This window comes from Ambystoma mexicanum, chromosome 4q (assembly GCF_040938575.1).
Source record: "Ambystoma mexicanum isolate Mex_15411 chromosome 4q, UKY_AmexF1_1, whole genome shotgun sequence".
NCBI classification, from domain to species: Eukaryota; Metazoa; Chordata; class Amphibia; order Caudata; family Ambystomatidae; genus Ambystoma; species Ambystoma mexicanum.
In genome coordinates, this window is record NC_090928.1 from 1,224,781,336 (window position 1) to 1,224,805,303 (window position 23,968).

Genomic DNA, 23,968 nt, shown 5'->3' on the forward strand with positions numbered 1-23,968 from the left:
CACCACACCTAAAAAATCTTAGGAAAATGAAAAGGACTGCTGAATCACACTGGAAGAATAATCCCTCAACCATCAATAAGGACACCTTTACCGCAGCCTCCATTAATTACAAACTAGCAACTATCCAAGCGAAAAAAGATAATTTTAATGAACGCATCACCAATGCCAAATCCAGCACTAAAGATTTATTCAACATTCTGAAAGAGCTGGAATCCCCAGCACCGTGGCTCCTGCCCAGCACCTCTTATTAAGGAAGCTACCAAAGAGCTAGCCCCCTTCATCACAAACTTCATCAATGCCTCCTTTAAATCAAATACAGTACCCACCAATTTAAAGGATGCTTGGGTACTGTTAAAGAAACCAACTTCAGACCCATCTAACCCATCCAACTATAGGCCTATCACAACGGTGCCCTTCTTATTAAAAATTCTAGATAGGGCAGCTTACTTGCAAATATGAATATCTGTTAAGTTTGGTGAATATCATCCATCAGTGTCAGCGCCTACTAGGACTTAGGCAGTCGGGTTTCAGGCCCAAACATGGGACAGAAACAGCATTCATCGATTTTAAAAACCCAAATCCAAGCGATGAAGGACAAGGGAAAAGTAGCACTGCTTCTCCTCCATGACATCCTCTGCAAACACTTATTGGCTGCTTACTTTTCTGACCAAGCCAATGCCTGTATCAAATCCTTTCTCAATAACAGATCTATGAGGGTCTTTGCACCCACAGCATCTGCCCTACCTACTCCAGTCACGTGTGGGGATCCCCATGGATCTTGCGTATCCCCCACTCTCTATAATGTGTTCACCAAGCCTCTTTTTGATGGACTTGATGACCTGGGAGTCTTATATACGAACTATGCAGACGACACCCCGATACTTGTACCTATCATTGGTGATCACATTACAGACAGTAAGACCCTTAATAATATCTATAGCATAATATAAGCCTGGATGGCGACACATGGATTGTGTTTAAATGACGAAAAGACGGAGTTACACCTTCTAGGATCCCAATCCAAACTCAACAAACTAGGATCTATCTTCAACTCATTCATCATAGATGGTAACTTAATCAAAGTTGCTAAAGCAGTGAAAACACTGGGTTCTACATCGATTCGGCACTAACACTAAATAGACAAATCAATGCTATGGCGTCATCTACAGCCCACACATGCAAACTTATTACGGCTTGCGGCCCATACCTCACAACACCGAACTGCATCACACTAGCCAGAGCATTAGTACTATCAAAGCTTGACTATTGCAACACATTATATCTCGGCACATCCCAATACAACCTCAAGAAATTGCAAGTCTTGCAAAATAACGCAGTCAGAGCAGCTCTAAATTTACCAAGGAACCAACACATGTCCGCAGCTAGACAAGACATACACTGGCTCAACATTAAGCAAAGAATCGATCTTAAAACACTATCCTTTATACATAAATGCTTATCCAACGAAGCACCTACCTACTTCTCCAACAACATTAACAGAACTCCACCACCAGACCCTCTAGATCAGCCCAAGCACACTGTGTCATTATCTTTCGCTTTAAGCAACAACGCGCAGGAGGGAATAGTTTTTTGTCTTAGCAGCTACAAAATGGAATGCTCTACCCACTGCCCTGAGGGAGGAACCGGCATTCCTACCCTTCCGCAAAAAGGCAAAAATATGGTTGAGAGAACAAGCCCTCCCCAGGGATGCCTAAATTCGCTGTACATATACAGCCCATTGTGTATATATGTAAAACTAGATAATGTTTTTATTATTGCCCGTATGTACATTTGTAAATTCTGTATTACTGGATATGATTATTACTGTTTATATGTATATATGTATGCTTTATCATGCCTAATGCCTGTATGTATAATTTCACTCATGTATGAACAGCGCCCAGATGCCTGAGGGCTGGGTCTTTTTTTGCGCTTTAAAAAATAAACAAACTTGTGTGCATGCCCCCAGGATGTGGGACGGACTGTCTAGTTCCAATACACATCCTGGGTGCCAGGATATCTGGTGTGCTGCGAATGACTGGGACCACCGTGGTCCGTGATTGGTCCACGTCTGGGATGGCTGTATGTGAGCAGATCTCTCATTGGGTCCTCTTCGTTATGGCCCAAAGGAGATTCTGGATAAGAGAAGGCCCCTTGCTCCCATACCAGGGCCATCTCTTGAGTTCTTTTCGAACTAAGGATAGGCGCCAAGTATCCTGAAACCAAGAAGCAGAGCCGAGGAATCGCTGGTGACCCGCTGCAAGGTTTGGTACCCTGAGCCCGCTGTCGTCCCGTTGGACCCCCTGTTTCTGTTGAAACCTAGAAGGTCTGTAAAGGCGCTTCGGCCCATTGTAATAGTAGAACTAACTATTGTCGGCACCTCCGACGTAACTTTTTCGGAAGTGTTACTGGACCACCCAGGGAACTGACCAGCTTGCACAGGACCTTTGCCCTGGAACTGCCGTCGTCATGAGTGGACACTTGAGCATTAAGAGACTGTAAGCTCTGGGTATAAGGCGCACTCCCGCCGAGTTTCGTAAACCTAGCATTCCTAGGTCTGGAATTAGGAGAGTACGCCTGAACTCCAGCATACGCAGTCGCTGTGTCGCCCAGCAGTGTTGACGAACATCGAGGGTGCCTTACTGCTGTGCCCACCTGTGCCCTCAGACCTGCTGCTGCGGAATTGGCCTGATCCCTTCATTAGGAGCGGAGAACCGCCCAACTGCAGGATTTGAACCCGCATCCCAAGTGGACTCCACTGCCGAAGTTTGGTCCGGAGTGGGCCGAGGGTCGGTGAGTACTTGCAACCCTTATAGGTGGCCCCTGGCGCATCCACCCGTTTTTACGAACAAGTGTCCCCTGAGTGCCACACTTCTTTATCGAGGTAGCCTGTGCAACCAAGCTATTCCCAACTCTTGTTCTGCCCCTTTGAGGAGACCCTGCTCGACTAGTGGGAACTTATTCTTCACTGCCTCACCCGCCTTCCTGAGCTGCTACAGCCCCTGTAAGAGACCCCGTTTTGGCCCAACGGTACGATCGCGTGCATCAGCACCGAAAGTACTGTTGAGCACAAGGCTCCACTCATCGTAGAGTCTGGACTACCTCTTGGTTAGGGTTTGATAAGTGAAGGACTGCCTAAACGTTATTTGCACTGTTTGCTCCCTTTCTTCACAGGTTGTGGACCCTTACTGTGCACAATTCCTCTAGGCCATTGGTTATGTTTCATAGTAGCATTGTGTTGGTTTAGTTATTACTGCTGATATTTGCTTTGTGTTTCATTTAAAGGCCTTTAATAAATGTATATGTATTTTTTATATATACACCTGACTGAGAGTAATTTGTAATGTTTACTGTGTGTGCTCATGGTGGGCTTTCAATCGCTCTCATCCCTCCTCGCTCACCACTCCTGAGACCTAGTCTTGACCGCCGCCAATGCTACCTTGATTGGTCTGGCTTGTCCAGAAGGTTACCCTGTTCCAGGAAACTAGGCTGGCCTTCTGATCGTTCAGAAATCCATCTGAACAGAAAGGGATATAAAACAACTAACTATATAGTTTAACTGTACAGCAATAAAGCCTGAGAAGTGCCTGGGGGATGCAGCAGCATTAATTACATACGAGCAAAGAATTCATGAGGTGTAAAAGCAATGCGGGAGAGGTGTATAGTTATATTGAGAGTTTCAGATTAAAAATGCGGACATGGCTGTCAACGAGCTTGGACAATGAGGAATGTCTATGGGTATATTCTCAAGATTGCTGCCAGAGAATTTCAGTGCAGTCTGCCACCCCCTCTTTTACAACCTCCTCCTTTTGCCCAAAGAACCAACATCAGTGTCAGTAGGAGTTAAATGGTCCTTTTTTGTTAAGGGACAGGCTGTTCAGAGCCGCCCCGTCCCACCTCCTCAAAGGTGAAAAGTTGTCCAATCGGCTGAAAATATGAAAAGGGGAACATGCTCCTCCAACACAGGGTTCAGGTACCTACATGCATGTAGCAAGCGCAGAGGAGACCACCGGTTCCACCATTTTGAGTGGAAACCCAGACCCACTGCATCAGAGCCCAAGGAACAGCCCAAACAAATCTAACTTGTCAAAAGGTTCAGAACACACAACATTTAGCTAAGTGCAATCCCCGATAATACTGGAAGCTTTATGAGCACTGTTGAATTAGTAACACAACAAGGGCGCAGGTAAGGTTCTCTTGGAGGGTTTCTCCGAGGTATTTGTCATACCATACAGCGGTCCGCTAGTGAGACAACTGACAAATAATTGCCTTGAGTAGGATAGAGGGCTCTTAGCACCTCCCCTATGGCCCGATTTATAATCTTGCCAATGGAGATGGCTCCTGAAGAGGAGGGAAGGGCATTTCAGACTCCCCGAGGATGATTCTGTGTTGCTGGAGAGGACTGGGGAAGGAAAGGTTGGATGATTAGCTTGTTGTGCAAGATAGCTTCAGAAGTATTTGAGGGTAGCTTCAGAAGTATTTGAGGGTTTAGACGAAGAGCTGAGTATGCCCTTCAGCGAGACACACAACTGTGGGGCCTTAGACATTATTGACATTCTTTTGTATTGAGAGTGATTGAGTATAACACATTTGCAGGTTTCCTATAGACAAAGAAATACAATTCTGACAAACCAGTCCATGTTATGAGAGCTAAGAACACAGCCCCCGTTAGCAGAATTATAACAACAAATGGTGTGCAAAGGTGTGCCCCAATGAGTGGAGGAAGATGGCTTTAGCAAGAAACAGAACAAGGTAGTCGCACAATCAGCGGTGCAGATTTTTAAAACAAGTAAGATAAAATGAACAGATTTCACCAAGTTAATATGAGGCACAAAAGCAAGAGATTTAGCTTAGGGGGGGGGAGTGAAGAAAGAGGACATGGGACCTCCACTTCATTCAGCCAGGAAAGGATGGGAAGAGGAGGATTCTCTGGTGAAAACAAAACTGTTTTGAGTTGCTAAGTTTTAAGAAGCAAGAAGACCTCAGTTTCTCAATTCCCGGAATACTGCTAGGGTGCGTGATGACATTTTTGGAAGAATGCTGTAGGTGCGGTACTCCAGCAATGGAGTCTGGCGTGGATTCACATGCTCCTGAATATTCCCTGTTGTCAGGCTGGGAATCCTGGGCAAAAGAAAATACAGTATACGTATTTCAGTTCTTCAGATTATCCTTGATTAATTCACAATTCTAGAAAAGTGTTCATATAAACATTTCAGTAGTTATACGATTGTGCCAACAAACTCCGCTAGGAAGCGCGTGCATACGTTTCGCCCTTGCTCGGGCTTTTTCAAGGCACAAATAGTACAGTTCATTCAACAATGAAAAATTGTTTTCTAAAGTTTGTCGGTTTAGTCTAAACAGCATTCATGATTGTTTGTGATTGGTCCCTTGTTGGTTGCTTGTTAGGTCTGGTCATTTCATTCTCTGTCGTTACAGGTGGGATTCCTTCAGTTCTGAAGGAACCCCAACCGCAACGACTGAGAGAATTAAATAACCAGACCTAGGAGTAAGAACAAAACTAACAAGCAACAGATAAGGGGCCAATCACATAAACAATCAAGGAGGGTTCCACATATCAAGGCCCCTCCAGAGGCATAATGATAATACCAGAACTAGAACATCCTACGAGTAGGATCTTACCTTGCACCCAAAGAACCATAACGAACCCATACACTCAGCATCATAGACTGTTAAAACATGGAAAGAATGTATATCTAAAATGAATGCTGTTTAGGATAATCTGAACTGAAATACGTATACTGGTTTATTTAGTAGATAACAGTAATAAAAACAACAAATTAGGTGCAAAGGCTCACATAGAACCCACATAGAACCCTATGTTCTCATCAACTGGTTGGTGGATACCAGTCTCTATGGAGCCATGCAGCTAAGGTCCCCATCTAGTTGACCAAAAACTAGCCCTAGAATTATCAATCTTCTAATCCGTAATTGAATTGAGATGGGAAGAGCGCACTGACTAAATAATTCACCATCCCTGACGAACCCTGAAAGAAAAAGCTTTTGCTTTCACTTTAAAACTGTATTTCTCCTCTAAACCAATTGCTGACCTCTGGGTCATACTGCCCCATCCAATGACAGTCCTCTCCCTAAGCTTCACCCTTGGTGGCCATCTTCAGATTTTTACTGCCCGCTTGAATGAGTTTGTTTTTCTCTCAGTAAGGATTTACGAATGGCATGCAGAGGCCAACTGTGGTCCGATCGTTTATCGGCGGGTTTGGGAGGCAGATTTCATCCAGGAATCTTTTCTTCTTCGTGTCCAGTGGCCAGACATAGAAATGGCCCATATAAATCCTCAACAGAAGAGGCGCTTGCATGGGAACATTTCTGCAAAACGTGGCGATTCATATTCCTATATAGATTACCTTTCAATAATTATAGAGTTCTTAGAGCAGTGATGCGCCTTTAAAATAATCAGGACAATGGCCAGTGATCATAACTGGCTAGAGATTTATATGGAACTGAGTTTGCCTCCTCAAATCATTAACAGTCTGCACATGATGGTCTCTTCAAACGGGACTCAAGTGTGGAAAAAAGTAATTGATAAAGTAAATGCTAACTTTAAACACCTTGTGTGAAACTTGAACACACTGGAAATGTCTCAGTCGATGGCTCTTGCTCTCTGATACATTTATACAAGATACCACTTTTTTCGGAGGGGGCTAGAATACATTTAACTGACCATGAAGTAAGGGTGAGGGGGAGCGAATTAAGACTAGGTCTCAATCTCCAAAGTTCTGATCTAGCTGGAGAACAGTACAGAGTAAAAACCATTCTGTTAAAAAAGAATGATAAAATATGGCTTTGACAGCAGAAGTATAAAATGTTACTCGCAGGCAGTTCAGTCATGGAACACATTCTTATTAAAAACAAGGTGGAGTTCTGGTCATTGACTGACCAATTTCAATTAAGACAAGTCTCCCAGCTAATTAACATAAGTGAGCATCAGTAGAGACATAATTTTTCCCATATCAATGGAAAATCAAAAAGGATGTAATTAAACCATCTAGATTATACTCTTGTTAGGTGGGAGATCAGCATAAATAGAGAAACTATTGAAACCCTAATCATTCACCTGAAATATTCCAGTCCAGCATTGAAACCCCAATCATGCATCTGAAATATTCCAGTCCAGCATTGAAACCCTAATCATTCACCCTGAAATATTCCAGTCCAGCATTGAAACCCTAATCATGCATCTGAAATATTCCAGTCCAGCATTGAAACCCTAATCATGCATCTGAAATATTCCAGTCCAGCATTGAAACCCTAATCATTCACCTGAAATATTCCAGTCCAGCATTGAAACCCTAATCATGCATCTGAAATATTCCAGTCCAGCATTGAAACCCTAATCATTCACCTGAAATATTCCAGTCCAGCATTGAAACCCCAATCATGCATCTGAAATATTCCAGTCCAGCATTGAAACCCTAATCATTCACCCTGAAATATTCCAGTCCAGCATTGAAACCCTAATCATTCACCTGAAATATTCCAGTCCAGCATTGAAACCCTAATCATGCATCTGAAATATTCCAGTCCAGCATTGAAACCCTAATCATGCATCTGAAATATTCCAGTCCAGCATTGAAACCCTAATCATGCATCTGAAATATTCCAGTCCAGCATTGAAACCCTAATCATTCACCTGAAATATTCCAGTCCAGCATTGAAACCCTAATCATTCACCTGAAATATTCCAGTCCAGCATTGAAACCCTAATCATTCACCTGAAATATTCCAGTCCAGCATTGAAACCCTAATCATTCACCTGAAATATTCCAGTCCAGCATTGAAACCCTAATCATTCACCTGAAATATTCCAGTCCAGCATTGAAACCCTAATCATTCACCTGAAATATTCCAGTCCAGCATTGAAACCCTAATCATTCACCTGAAATATTCCAGTCCAGCATTGAAACCCTAATCATTCACCTGAAATATTCCAGTCCAGCATTGAAACCCTAATCATTCACCTGAAATATTCCAGTCCAGCATTGAAACCCTAATCATTCACCTGAAATATTCCAGTCCAGCATTGAAACCCTAATCATTCACCTGAAATATTCCAGTCCAGCATTGAAACCCTAATCATTCACCCTGAAATGTTCCAGTCCAGCATTGAAACCCTAATCATTCACCTGAAATATTCCAGTCCAGCATTGAAACCCTAATCATGCATCTGAAATATTCCAGTCCAGCATTGAAACCCTAATCGTGCACCTGAAATGTTCCAGTCCGGATTTGAAACCCTAATTGTGCACCTGAAATGTTCCAGTCCGGCATTGAAACCCTAATCGTGCACCTGAAATGTTCCAGTCCGGCATTGAAACCCTAATCGTGCACCTGAAATGTTCCAGTCCAGCATTGAAACCCTAATCGTGCACCTGAAATATTCCAGTCCAGCATTGAAACCCTAATCGTGCACCTGAAATTTTCATGTCCAGCATTGAAACCCTAATCATGCATCTGAAATATTCCAGTCCAGCATTGAAACCCTAATCATGCATCTGAAATGTTCCAGTCCAGCATTGAAACCCTAATCGTGCATCTGAAATATTCCAGTCCAGCATTGAAACCCTAATCATGCATCTGAAATGTTCCAGTCCAGCATTGAAACCCTAATCATGCATCTGAAATGTTCCATTCCAGCATTGAAACCCTAATCATGCATCTGAAATATTCCAGTCCAGCATTGAAACCCTAATCATGCATCTGAAATGTTCATGTCCAGCATTGAAACCCTAATCATGCATCTGAAATGTTCATGTCCAGCATTGAAACCCTAATCATGCATCTGAAATGTTCATGTCCAGCATTGAAACCCTAATCATGCACCTGAAATGTTCCAGTCCAGCATTGAAACCCTAATCATGCATCTGAAATGTTCATGTCCAGCAGCCCTGATGGCCTAACAAATTATGTGCTTAAAAAAGCTCCTTCATTATGGACAGAGATCTTATTGAACCTATTCACAGAATGTGTGGCTCGGAATAACATCCCTGACTCTTGGTACATGGCATATGTGGTGCTAAGAAAGGGGGACGGACCATCTCTATCAACTAACCACCAATCACGTTGCTTGATATCAGTAGTAAGATATTTGTGTTGATCATGTTGAGAGATTTGCTTGAATGGTCCTGTACCAATAAGAACATTTAAAAAATAAAATCAAACCAGCTTTAGATGACCTTTAGGAACAAAGTTCAATGGCGTTATACTCGCTAGCCGACAAGTTTCGAGGGGGGAAATATATGTGAATATATCTTGCGACAATTGGCTAAGATCAGCCTTCAACTGTGTCAACGGATCCCTGCTTTGGAGGAAATTGGAAATATGGGGTATTGCAGAGGGGCTGCGAAAGGTTCTAATAGCACTGAATAGTGACACGTACATCAATCGTCATGGTGTGTTGTCTAATGGAATCATGACTAGGTCTGACGCAGGTGTTAGCGCCCTGCCTGTTCAATCTTTGTGTCAGATTTGGGAAGCGCATTCATGGACCTCAGCAATTTTCCACCCGAATTGGGGAATATGGAAATAACATGGCTCTCCTATGCGGATGATATCATTCTTATTGATCAAACTCCCGTTGGCCTTCAGCACCTGCTAACATTTGCTGATAACATGGTTGAAAATGAGCTTGAAATGAATAGCAAAATAAAATTGTTGACATTATCGAGGATACGACTGCTCCCTAAATTTAAATGGAAGATTAAATGAAGATCGTCATAGGAGGGATCCCTTTCCCCAATAGAACGCTTATGGCTGTCTTCAAAACCTTACCAAAACTGATTAGGTCACGTGACATACAGAGGATCTGCTTTCACCATAGTAAGAAATGGACAGAGTCTCTTTGTCTGTGCCTTCGCTGGTCATTAAAGAAGTAATTTGGAATGAAAATGAAAACCTACATGAAGTAGGCTTTCAATTGAGTCTAAAGAAAAAAGCTCAGCTAATGATATATATAGTAGTAACAAGCGTAATCAATGTCAACAGAGTAACTTTGAGCAGCTACATTGGTGATAAAGGGCAGTTGTCCCGAAATGTGTACTTTGAAACCGCACAACATTCGGCCAGATCAATTGAATGGGCTTGGTTAGCGAAGGCCATTAATTAACCACATAATTCGAATAGAAATTGGCAGGTAGTAGATACAGCAAGATTGTTCAAAATAAAAAGGCTAAACACAAGGGGGTTCAAACGTTTACTAAAATCTACAGGAGAAAACACCTTACATGATTATCATTTTGTTCCAAGAAACCTGGTTGTTATCGGAACCAACACTGCCATGGGTTACTGTTGGTACTCTTGTTCAGAGAGGAATTGCCATAGCATTTCGGTGCTGGACTGCCCATGTGGGCGGGACAAAGACTGATATGCAAATGCATATTTCCCATCTGTGAAAGGTACAGTGAGCAAAAAGCAGATGGCTGCGAACTCTCAATGTGGTTAACCACTGAACAGGTTATCATGCCTTGTTCTTCCGAGAGAGGGGCGCCTGCTACCTTTGTTGAATTCTTTGAAGGAACTTGGGTTTGGTCACCTTAGGTTACCTGGGGGCAACCAGATGTGGACTCCCTGCTCACTGTGCTTAGAAAGGCTCAGCTTCACCTCACTGAGGATGCCCAACAAGGCTGAAACACGTGTATGGGGTTGCTGTTAGTACTCTTGTTCAGAGAGGAATTGCCATAGCATTTCGGTGCTGGACTGCCCATGTGGGCAGGACAAAGACTGATATGCAAATGGATATTTCACATCTGTGAAAGGTACAGTGAGCAAAAAGCAGATGTCTGCGGGATCTCAATGTGGTTAGCGACCACTGAACAGGTTATCATGCCTTGTTCTTCCGAGAGAGGGGCGCCTGCTACCTTTGTTGAATTATAAATTAGTATGGATACCCGCAATCCATCATGATAAAGGCAGACCATCAGTAGGCTTATTGACAGCAGCCAAATTAAATTTAAACAATACACTGACAGCATGGGCTTCACCCCACCCATTCATTCAATTGACCAAATTAACATCTAGAGATGTAGATAAGTGTTCAGACAGCAATACTGAATTTGTATTGGAACCCGGCAATGGTAACTGATTTGCATTTCATTCGGTTAGTAACGAACATGTTGTACGAAATTGCTCAAAATAATGAAATCAATATGTCTATAATCGTAGACAATAAGTTGTCGAGGCGTGCCAAATTATGGTTAAACTTAATGCAAGAGAGGAATTTCAAAATGCTAAATGGCATTTCGCAAAGAGACATGCCTCCGAAGGGTACATGGTCAAGAGATGCCTCCATGGCAATTCTAGACTACGCATTTATATCAGAACAGGCCCTCGCGAGGGTGGTAGATTTTGCTGTTCTGCCGACAATAGCTAGCGATCATGATATGCTTGAGAGCACCTGGACCTTAGTAACAAAGCAAGATGATAAATATGACAAACATCTTATAGAGGTCCATGGAAGAAATAGAATCAAATGATACCCCTCCATTCTGGCAAAATTGAGGGAAGCCCGATTTGATCTCTATCAGGTGGATTACACAGAGCACCTGACATATACGGATACCCTACAGTTATTTCGTCAAGTCCAAAAGAAGGGTTTCTCAGTGCAAATAATTCAAAAACATCTATTTGATCCCTATGTCCCGGATTTGAAAATTGAAAGTAAACTCCTTGTACGGTGGATTAAACGAACTAATAAACCTTCCAACATGACTCTTTTATTAAACAATAACCGCACCAAATTTAAAAACTGATTGCGTCATCATAAAGAGTTAGCGACAACTAGCTGGTGAACAGATGTTGGCAGCAATTGCTGCCAAATCTAGTTCACAAATTTGAAGACTATTGAAAACAATCCAACGTGAGGCTCCCTCATTTACAGCTCTGAATACTATTAGTGCTGCGACATGGATGGCACATTCTACAACAGTATTTGCAATACCTGGTGAGAACAGTCAAACAGCAGATATTGAGCTCACTGATCTAAGGACATTTACTTTTGACAAACATGACTTCATGATGTTAATAAATAAATTGAGTTTGTCTAGGGCTCCTGGGCCGGATGGGTTGGCAAATGTGATGCTGAAGGCCAATAAACAGGAGTGCTCCTATTGTACCTGACCATCCAAAAAGTAATTGTAACGGGGCACATTCCAGAGTCGTGGATAACGTCCATTATTATCCCGTTATTCAAGAAGGGCAATAGGAACGATCCGGTCAACCATCGTCCTATTGCTCTCCTTGATATCCCAGGAAAGAGTTTCGCCTAAAACTAGATATTTTTCAAACCAGCTTTCGAGCCGATCTGGGAACGGCTGTAAATCTAATAACGCTAACTGCTCTTAAACATCAAGCCATGAGCCAGAAACAAAATATATATATTTAGTGTTTATTGATTTTAAGCATGTCTTTGGCTCATTCTCCAGAAATTTGCTGTGGGCAAAACTGAAAAAAGCTAATTGTCCTGCGGACCTCCTATATCTGATTCAACACCTACACAGTGACACTTCAGTGCGAGTAAGGCTGAATAAAGAAGGGCTGCTGACAGTGGTCTTTCCGACTTTTCGTGGCCTAAAACAGGGTTGCACATTGGCCTCAACACTTTTGAATTTTTATGTTCACGACATAAACATTTCCTTGGATGCACCACGCTCCTTTGCACCAAAAATAGGCGAAACAAAAATCTCACATCTGCTCTACGCGGACGATCAAGCTATAATCGACCAAACACCAATCGGTCTGCAAAGAAAACTAGATGCATTACAAGCATATGCTACAAAGAACCTACTGACAGTAAACGGCGCTAAATCGAATATTCTAGTCCTTTCGCATAGCAAAAAGATGCAAATACGGAAATATAAATGGCACATGGCCAGTGAGAGTTTGGGAATAATTAAATAATTCTGTTACTTAGGCCTTATCAATGAGAGCGGGGACATTCCATATAATGAAGAAATTAAGCATACAATGTTCAATTTAACATCGCAGGCAAAAATAATACAAAATCATTTGGGGAAATTCTCCAGAAAATCAATGTTAACCTTTTATCTACAAAAAGTAGTCCCTGTAGTCACATATGTGATGCAATCAAAACTGCCTAGCAATCAACCTAAGTGGGATTACTTGGAAGGGATATATATTGGAAACCCATTTTGGGTATTTCGAAAGGTATTCCAATTAAGTGATTCAATTTGAACTGGGGTTAGCATCACTTCAAACAGCAGTAGAAGGGCAACCATTGGTGTTGTATAGGTAATGTTTAATGCAGCGACACTTTAAATCAACGCTAATTCCCTTAATTGCTTCTGCTGTATTGACCAATCATGGTAACTACTTTAAATTCTGGAAAAATCATAATGTGTGGATCATGGTGAAAGCAGATATTCAAGAAAACCTTCTGATAGAAAATCCTGACTGTGCTAAAGATTAATTATATCGATCCGAATGGGCCAGGTTGTGGACCTGTTGTCAAAAATACGTAATCGTGAAGGTTGGTAAATTTGGTCCAAAGGCGTTGAAATTCCCTAATCCCAATTATTGTAGTGCCTTGCTGCGAATGCGATTGGATTTATGGCCCACAAAAACGGTCATTGATTCGAGAATGAAAAACAATAAAATGTTGCGTCAATGTCGATTTTGTAATGAGTTATCTTCTATTGAAAACCTTGAAAATCTTTGTTGCTTGACCAGCCTGGTGACAGTTAAGAAAAGATTGTTTTTTACAAATTCTTTAAAGAATTCACACTGCTCTTGCAAAAAGAAATGTGGGCAAAAATAATGCAGAACAAATACCTTTGAATAGCATCTGTAAACGTTTTGGAGAAATTGGCCTGATTAGCTGAATTGTATATGTTCTTAAGGAAAATTAGTTTAAATAGATGTGAGATTTTAAGTGATAGATTTTAAAGGTTTTATACATTTTGGATTAGGTGTGAAATGAAATGGTTTTTACTTAAATGTAAGAGCTTTTAACAAAGTTTGTTTTTCTATTTTCTTGTAATTTAGTACGGTTGAAATAACCAAAACAAATAGTTTTAAAAGAAATGGAAGATTAAAGATAATACCCTTGAGTTGACTAGTCACATGACCTGTTTGGGTTTTCAGTTTTATACTAGAAGGAACTTGGGTCTACTAAAGCCCAAAATGGTATCCTTTGCAGCACAGATGAAGCGTGACAAATGGAGATATTATCAATACTCTCGGATTCCTCCGATAGTTTTACAATGGTAAAGTATATATGTTCTGGCCTGGGAATTTGGAGCCTAGGGTATTAGCATAAATGAAAGGTCTTGAAAGAAATCTTATGGAAGAAAGTCCTTAATCTGACGAATTCTACATCTTTCACTGCGATAGACTATGACTTGGATCTGATGTCACTCCAGGCCCATGTGCAACGAAATTCATTATAAGTTATCAGAACCACCTAAGAATTCCATTTATGAGGTTCTGAATAACATTCTTGCCAAAGCAATTGGCAGTGAGCTAAATTGGTTCAGGACTTACCAAATATCCTCTATGCCTGCTTCCATGGCAGATATCTTGGCAAGCCCCAAAAGAAATCGAAACAAATTGTGGGACTCTGCTTAGATTATGACAAAATCTCTACTTGGCACTTATTCACTTATCTTGACTTGTCTACTACTGGGAAGAGACAGGCTTTCTACCACCTTCTGGTCAAATTCCCCAATGCCGGGTCTAGGCAGGTGATCTTGAGATTTCGATTAAAGATGCTGCTTATTGGGGTGATTGAGAGCATACAGAATGGTGAGAATTCTAAGCAGCAAACCTATACTTTTTGTAAAATGAGAAAACTATAGAACGCAATACTTTGAGAGTAATCACCATACAAGGAAACTTGGAAACATCTGATCCAAGAATGTATCAGAACTTAAGATGTTAATGTTTTGACCACTTTTTGGCAGATGTAGGCCTTTACAATGTTGCCTCCTTGTGTAATAGGATATGAGCAGGTAAATCGTTGTCCCTATCGATAACTGGAGTGAGATTTATAAAGGAGATCTAATCAAAACAATGAATTGAGGTATGAAGATGAGCTAATGAATTTGAATATATGGATTGAGGTATACCTGGTTCTTGAACATGGGTACATACAATTGTGTGTAAGGGTATTTCTTTGAATTTTTTTTCTAATCATTTTTTTCTCAAGGTGGAGCATTGTATATTTTATATCTATTGTGTTTTTGTTGTATGAGTAATTGTGAACAGTTGAGAAAACGAAAGCACAATAAATAAGCCCGGTATTGGTGCTATCTTACTGCAAATGAATGTAGGAGGTTGGGGAGTGGATCAGAATGGTAGGTCCCCAGCATGGACCGTCTCTTACATGCTACCTTGCTAGGTATGCCTGCCTGTCCCTCACTGCCATTGGCACACCACATCCCCAGACCTCTTGGAGTGAGTGTAGTCCAGCATTCCTCCTTGCCAGAATGATCCTAATCTCAGCCATACTTGGTCCTTTAACCGGCCACGCTCCCTCCCTGTGAGCTTTTTCAGTTTGAGAGGTTGCTGGAAGGAGATGCATACCGATAGGTGGGCAACAGGTTACTTTATTAATGTTTGTCACTGCCCAATTATCATAACACTTAAGGACACATCCCCTCCTCTCTTTTGCAGAGCTATGAGATACCTTACAGAACTGACATGTACCCATGCCATCTCCCACTATTCTTCCACCGCTGCATCCATCCCTCCCTCCCTCTTTGTGTTTGTGGAATCTATTTCCTGTTTGCTCGTCCTCTTGTTTTCTCCTCCCTCGTTTTCTTTCTTTCTTCCAGCAGACTTCATTCTCTATACCCTGACAGGGGCCAGTACACGTCACTCCACCAGTGCTTTAAGAGGGCTGGGGCCTGCTGGGGCCGGCCCCTCCCCCACCGGCCCACCGCACGCAACATTGGCAGGATGCATTATCCCGCCGCGGCCGCATGCGCCTACCATAAAGTCAGACTAGCTGACAGAAGTGGCAGCCAACCACAGCGATGCTGTGCCTGGCTGGCACTTCTGTCAGTCATAGTAACTGCCTCTGGTGATCCCTTGCGCGAGGGGTCATCAGAGGCAGTTACTTTTCCTTTGTTTCCCCAGGTAGCCGAGGCGTCTTTAACCCTCTGCGAACCTGGGGATTCCTCGACATTTTAGAGGTTTATGAAAGATGGCTTGAAAAGTACACAATTCAAGCCATCTTTTATAAAGCTTTGCCGACGGACAATTGTGTTCGTAGTCAAAGCTTTATAAAAGATGCCTTGAATTGTGTATTTTCATAGCCATCTTTTATAAAGCCAAAATGTTTTAAGAAAATGCCCTGAAAACTAGGCAAACCGTAAGGTATGCACACAAATATATATAAATGTTATATATCTGTGTGCGTACCTTACTATGGTTTGTGTACTTTGCAAGCCATCTTTTCTAAACATAGAAATATGTATATTTCTATGCCACGCCCCCTACAAGCCACACCCCCAAATGAGGCCCCCCTCGATTTCTTACCCACTTAAAGCCCTGCACTCCACGGATAAGCCTTGGTGCTCTGAACCTACTGTGCTTGTCGTTTGGTACATAAAAGCCGATTAACATAACTTATACATAAATGCAAGTGACAAGTAGCTAACTGGGGCTCAAGCCCAGCTGCCTTCAAATATTGCCCTTTGGCCTGGGCACTGCCGGGGCACCCCGAACTGATTACTTGCAAATGAAAAGGGCGATGAAGGACGGTGCTCCTCTTCACCACTCGATGTCATTGTCAAAGTTTTGAATTGCGTCATCGGTTAAACATTTCATAATTCTATTGTTTTCTAACTCTGAAAGGATGGGAAATTATAATATACATCGTTTTATATTTTTGCGACATAAATTAGTGTTTTCATTAATTAAATGAACACACAGAAATCCTGAATTTCCTTCAAAAGGAATGAGGGATTGGAACGTGTATTGGCCTATTTGATTTCAATTTCCTATTTGAATATATTTATTTTAGTCACTTTTTTGACCGCACATTGATGCATGTAGCACAGTGATGTATGTAGCACATTGATGCATGTAGCACATTGATGCATGTAGCCATATTTTAAAACCGATTCTACTCTTCATTCCAGGTATGAAGACTCGGCCGCGTCCGTTAAGCCACTGATTTAATCTGTTGGGCCCCTCATTTAATTGCATAGGACCCCCGTTTTTGCAAGGTTCCTTAGGTACTTGGGATTGCCCTCCCCATCCCCACACCACCCCCTGTGATTCCTTATCCCACTTAAAGCCCTGCTCTCGAGCCACATTGCTGTGTTCCCACTGATGCCTTTCCCCATAAAGGATGAACTGGCTGCCGGCAGCGGATTGGGACAGGTGCACCCACCATCTTGAGTGTGTGCCAAACCCTCCTCTGATGGCATCCGTGTCCGTACAGAATGGAGACCACGGCAGCCAATGGGGCAGACTAGAGCAAGTGTGCACCGCCCCTCCACCCATGGGCTTTAGAACCCTAAGCACATGTCCATTGGACGGTGCATGGAGAGGTTCACATATTTGGGCTTCGGTTGGCATTTCGCCACTAAGGGAACAGATGGTGGCGTGGGAGTGAGTGGTGCAGCATGAAGTAAACGTGCATTGTGATTGGACTGTTAAACATTCTTTCCAGCAGAGACCTTTTGAGTTTCTCTTTCCCAGGAACTGAAACTTGATTTTCCCATTCTCCTAGTCCAGTTTACCTTTCACTCCACAGACCACTGTGGAGTTTCTCCTTCCCAGGAACTGAAACTTGATTTTCCCATTCTCCTAGTCCAGTTTACCTTTCACTCCACAGACCACTGTGGAGTTTCTCCTTCCCAGGAACTGAAACTTGATTTTCCCATTCTCCTAGTCCAGTTTACCTTTCACTGCACAGCCCACTGTCTGGCTGCCACCCTTGGTGCGGTCACAGTTTCGACTGCCCGGACAATGTGAGGCGCTTAAGACAACTATGGTAGTGATTGGTGCATTATAAAAGACAAATGACTGGTGCTGGTAATTGAAAAAAATGTCCTGAGCACCCCTGCTCCCCCAATCATGTGAGTCGAGTGGCGAAAGTCAGTGCTGAGGGAGGGGCAGAGCCCCAACACTCCTCAAGGGACCCAATCCTGGCGATTTGGATAAAAGAAAAGCGTATTTGTAGAACTTGTGAATGGCCACAGAAATGAGTATTTGAAATATGTCAGTGATAGTGTTTCAACCATTAACCTTTCTGGCAAGTACTGCAAACTGGGCTCTCTGCTCTTTGTCACAATACACACCCTAACAGAACGATTTCTGTGAATCGCAGGAGGACCTATATACTCAATTAGACAGCTTGTCAGTGGATGTGAGGGTTGGGTTCTTTCTGCACAGAGCTTGTAAATTAAATGCTCCCATGTCGCTGACGCGAGCCTCCTGAAGCGCTGCTTATGGGTGACAGAGGGAGCCCCGCTCAAGGGAGAAGATCATGAAGAATGCACGGCTACCTGCCCCTGGGGGTTGGGGCCTCCAGCCCCCATAGAATGGCACTCTGGCAAGACAAAGATAACGACACAAACGCCAGAGTAGGAACTCATAGTTTGATCAAAGCTCGGCGTGTTGCCAGTCTCAACCAGCCCTGAAAGTGAAAAACCTTAGATCGCTCGTGGACTTGCTCAGCTCCACTTACCAGACCTGTATCTCAACACCTGTGTCTCCTGAGCCGGAATCCTTCATCCGCTTTCCAGGCGCACAGCAGATTGCCTTGTCCTTGCAGTAGCATTGTCCTGCCTGGGCTTCTATAGAGGACGCTGAGCAAAGCCCCTTAATCTATGTTGGACCGCTCAGAGCTCTGCTGCCCAGATCATCCTAGTAAGCAATGCTATGTCAGCCCCCCTGCAGCCACTTCACAGTAATAACTTGCCTAGGCCATCAGCCTCGACATCATGACCAGCAGACCAGGGATGGCATCTTTAAACCTAGAAGCCATCCAGTCAGTCCAATATTAGAGCTTCAATAATAAACCAGAAACTTACCCGCACAAGGCTCAATCCAGTGGCACTCATGGCCCCTTTCCCATAGCCTAGAAGACGTCCTTCCATTCTGCAGAGGCCTAAAAAGTAATTGTGCTATTGCACAAGTGAATCGGATCTCATCCACCAACCACCAACTGCTCAGTGATCATCCATAAAGACTTTGAGCACTCCACTGGAGCGTGAAATGGTGGAATTGTGGGTGCCAACAGCCACATTCCTTCCTAGATACAGAAAGTCCCATTTTACCCTGTATTCCTTCGCTCACCCTACCCGGGTGTGATGCGAACATCGCCAATAACATGAACAGTAGATCACAATCTCCTGTTATAAATGTGTAAACTCCTCACTTAAAGGCTATGAAGGAGATTTAGCAGGGTATTGCCTACTTTTGCTTATGGGGAGCTGTAAAATTGGAAGTCTCAGAGAAATGTAGCTCGCCCTATCAAATTCATATAATAAAATGGAACGTGCTCTGATGGCCGCTGGGGCTGGTCTGTGCTGAAGAAAGTCTTTTTATAATACAAATTGGTTGTAGGACTGAAACCCTAGTATAAAGAAAACTACTCTAACAGATCTCTGGGCCCTTTGGCCACGCGTTGTCGGGCCATTAGAGTAGAGTTTTTAGGGTTATTTGGTGGAAGTATCCGAACGTCTCTTAAAAATGATAGATCCGCATGGTAGCAAAGGTTTATGGTGCTCATTCCCCTCACTGGAGATCAAACCCTGGCACCCTCGGGAAACTGAGAGTGCCAGTCTTAACTACAGTGAGGCAGGTGCATGAAGGCGTTGAAACCTCAAGACCCCGGTAACCTTAATGCCACCCCCCTCTGTGATGTGCCCTCGTTTCCTAAGATCACAAGTCAAGTGAACCCCTGCATTCTCTGGGCGATGTCAAGTCAGGCTAGCAACCTACATACAGTGGATTGCAGGAGTCTTGCTGCGGCTTGCAAGCAACCCCAACCATAATTGCTGTTGTATGTGTTATTTACTAAGCTATTTTCTTAACTGGTGAAACTGTTAGCATCTGGCTTGTATGCCGACTGCCTAGTAGTCCTTGGGGCATTTCACTCAACTGAATCGGGACGCTGCATTATTTTTCCTTCTCTGCCTTACCTTTGTGTGTTTCTTTTTTCCTTAGATATCTCACGAGGTGGTCGGTGGACTCTGTAAAGCCCATTTATAAAAAAGGGTTGAAGTGGAACAAAGTGCGAATGCCCGTAGGAGATCCCGTTCTGAAGGACAACATCAACTATGGAAAGAAGCACCTCTTCCTCAAACAGTGATGGGCGTCGACGAGCCCGTCGCCTTTCATCAGTATCTCTGCCTGCGGTTGGGGAAGCTTTAAAAGTACCAATATGTTGGCTCGCTCTTGAAGCTAGAGTAATACCCAGCTGTCTGTGCCGCCCATCAAGGCGGGTGGCTGTCTACGTACACAATACTTCTCAGAGAGACTTGGCATGGCCAATTTTACTATGAATCCCAACGTTGGAGTTCGGATATGCTGGTGGCGGCTGAAGGAGGACAAACCCATGTCCTGTAATTGCCTCCTGATGTATTGTTTCCAAAATGTGTCTGTTACCCCCTGCTAGGCGGCCCGCCATATCTGCTTAATGACCTTTTTGAATGAATTTACAACTAGTCGCCTTTACTACCGCGCGTCGGCCATTGTTGTGCTGCGCATGCATACCCCGTACCTCTGTTATACTGCGATGTGAAGCCCTCAGAGGCTGGGATAGGCCTTGCAATCTCTTGAATGCCCCATTGTTTTCGGCACTGTTCATCATCTCACTCCATAGCTCATGTTCTTGCCCTTTGACCTTGTAACTTGGCGTAGGCGCCATTGTGGTTTCACAATAATTCAATAAAAAGTTGGAAAACCTTTGTGTGCATGATTTGGCGTAGCCTGGTTTACTAAAAAACGTTGCTTCCTGCAATATCGGTAGTTTAATGAGAGAAAGCTGGCCCCAAGCAGGGTCTCTTTGGCCCCTTACACGAAAGGGCTGGAGTCGTGAGGCTCCACCATAACGCAAAGCACATTTCTCAACAAAAGCGTAATGAGCAACCCCTGAGGTTCTCGAGATTTCATCTCATTTGGAATAATAGTGTCCCCGTTGGCAGCCTTTCTGTGGAATTAGTCACACAGTGGTGGCTCTCGGGGACGGGATGTTTGCGTAGCAGGGCCAGTTACCCGGGAGATTGTGCCATCACCCTGCAAGTACCCAGCGCGCTGCTCAAAGGTTTGGGGCAACTGAAGAAGGTCTTGCTAAATTCGTGTAGGCAACATATGAAGTCCTACCCCGAGAATGTGTGCAAGCTCTTTGACAATAATGCAGGTCTGCTTACCTGGTTTAGAAAAGGGCACCATCATTTCGCCTGTAAAAGAAAACCATAAAAATCCTAGTTTTTTCGCATGTGGTACTGCAGACAGTTCTTATACAGTGTCGTTGACCTCCAGACACTGAAGAGCTGCTAGCGGAGTCAAAGTGAGACGCTCCCGGGACACACCCTGTTGCACTGCTGCACATCCTCTAGGCCATGTCTTTAAGGCATCAAGGCTATGTCGATAAAGCACCATTAGCCCAGACGAAGGTTTTCCAAGCCTTGCAGAGCCGCAGCGCCCAGATCCGTGCATTGAAGTCCTAAGCAACTTAGGAATGTCTCATGAGAGGACGCAAAGGAAGGCTTTGAGAAACCCTGCCGTGGGAGAATGTCTGAGCCCATAAGCAGGCCTGTCCCTAGGGGTGGGCAAACCTGGGGTTCACCAGGCAGTCTATTAACCTCTCACCTGGGACAGCAGGCAGCTGTCGCATGCCTGTCCTGCCCATATCCATCCACCTCCCATGATGCAGCCAGTGGCTTACTCTTTTCAGAGCATTTTTAAGACGGCGCCCACCTCCCAAATTAGCATCTCTTAGTGAAACGACTCGTGCTTAAACCGTGTGATAAGCTGTGCACAGCACTGGCATCCCAGAATGGAGGGTTGGGTGTGTTTAGGGTGAACTGCCAGGGCCGGTTTCTGTGTTCTTCTCTTTTTCTTTTTTTTGCTGGTGTACTGAACAGGGCCAGAGTTAGCCTACAAGATTAGGTAGGAGTGGGGGACCACAGTAAATCACAAAGGTAGGCATAATATGAAGGGGGGGGTTGGCATTCATTTATGGTTAGCAGGTGACCAGGTACATTTCTTTTGTTCGCAGGATGTTTTAGGGCAATCAAATGAGCGACTCCATGTTATCTGAACACCACTTAGATTTCTTTTGAAAATTGTTTTCTGGGATGTCGACCCATTTGAAACAAGGCAAATCCCAGAATGCATTGTACTGTTACAGGTTAGCCCAGGACTGGAAATACGTGCCCTGGTGATAGGGAGTCACCTTGTCATACTATGCTCTTTACTCTGAGCAAACACAGTTTGAGTAAGTATGGGGAAAAATGATGTGTACACATTACTGCCTGGAAAACAATGTCGGGTTGAAGCTGGAGGGGATTGCACATGAGGGGATTACTTCAGTTGTGTGTGTGTTAGCAACATTTCATGACACAGCCAACAGTTTGGACATGTGTCTAGTGAACACATGTTTTCTTGCTACAGTAGGTATTGAAATCACATGCCCTTGTACATACATGATGTGCATGACCAAGTTACCATCATTTCAAGGTTTGGTCAAGATACGTTAATATAAAACCTATTACAGGTATTATCATACAGCAAGGAGCTTGCATCTTTGCCGGGCATTCACAAAAATGGACAGCCTTTTTTGCCATCAGACAACAGCAACTGGTACCATTTACTAGGCATTTCAATATGTGGGCATTGTACTTGCATTATATAATTAGAATTTGTATTCAGCTTCATGTAGATGGTCCACTTATGAGCACTACATTAATGTGCGTTATACTTTTCTGTCCCATCCCCTTTCCTCCATCCTTGTGGGCATCCCCCAACATGGAGACGGTACAAGAACCTTTCGCAGTGAAAAAATGTGCTTCCCCTTTAAATTGAGCATAGCATGCGAGGGGCATGGCCATGCCCCCCGAGTCCCCGCCCTCCTGCCTTAGTCCCTTTTACCACACAGGCGGTGTCAGACCTAGCAGCTAGGCGCAGGAACATTGTCAGCTTTCCACGTGCTCCCCGTTCTTTTTATGATTATCTTCACCTCCCTTTGGTACCTAGACTCTCTGGTGCATGTCTGCTGCAGGAGGCTTCACGAGATGTGCATCCTGTGATCGCATGTTCCTGGCCTCAGACCCCCATGCGCTCTGCCTAGAGTACCTGAGGCCCGACCATCGCTGGGACGCATGCAGCTCTCTCGGTCACCGAACCTTGAAGAATAGTCTTTCCTGCTGGATGGAAAATCTTCCATTCTTCTCTTCCCGGTCAACTTGGAGTTCGTTGCCAGGACCCCACATCAAGACAAGGTAGGTCCTTTGCTTAGCAAGGCCCCTCAGCATAGACACTCCTTCCTGGGGGCTTCCACCAGGAATGAGACCTTGGATTCTGGTTCTGGCAGTCCAGAGTCTGTTGAGGCTACTGGCTCCCAAGCTAAGGGGCCCAGGAGCTCTTCCAGGTAGTCCACAGAGGGGCGATCCAGCTTGTCGTCTTCCTCTGCACCAGGGTGCGAAGGATCATAGATTTCTGCTTCCAGGAGTCAGTTTGAAGCACAATCCATAACTACTACTGGCTCCATAGCTAAAGGCGTCCAGCCTACCTCAGTCACCTCAGACGTCGGTGCTCCTACTTCAGGATCTGGAGCCAAGGAGTGCCCTGCCATATCTGAGCGAGACCTGGGCCTGCGTGCCCTCCCTCCAGGGTGTGGCATCAGGCCTAAAGACAGCGGACAGGCATGCGGCAGAGCCTGTGCAGCCAGTGGCCATCTTGGATTTGGACTCTGGGCTTCTACCGGGTCCTTCACCTTTGGAGTGGGCCTTGCAAG

The 23,968-nt window shown here is 43.9% G+C and overlaps 1 protein-coding gene across 1 annotated transcript in view; it reads left to right on the top strand.

Annotated features, from left to right (window-relative positions):
* Window positions 1–20,929, top strand: part of MRPS18A (mitochondrial ribosomal protein S18A) — a 317,122-nt gene extending 296,193 nt beyond the window's left edge. Inside the window, exon 6 of the mRNA XM_069608774.1 lies at window positions 20,176–20,929. Coding sequence (XP_069464875.1) covers window positions 20,176–20,320 — 145 coding nt within the window. The 3' untranslated portion in view covers window positions 20,321–20,929. The remainder of the gene's footprint in view (window positions 1–20,175) is intronic.
* The last annotated feature ends 3,039 nt before the right edge of the window (window positions 20,930–23,968 follow it).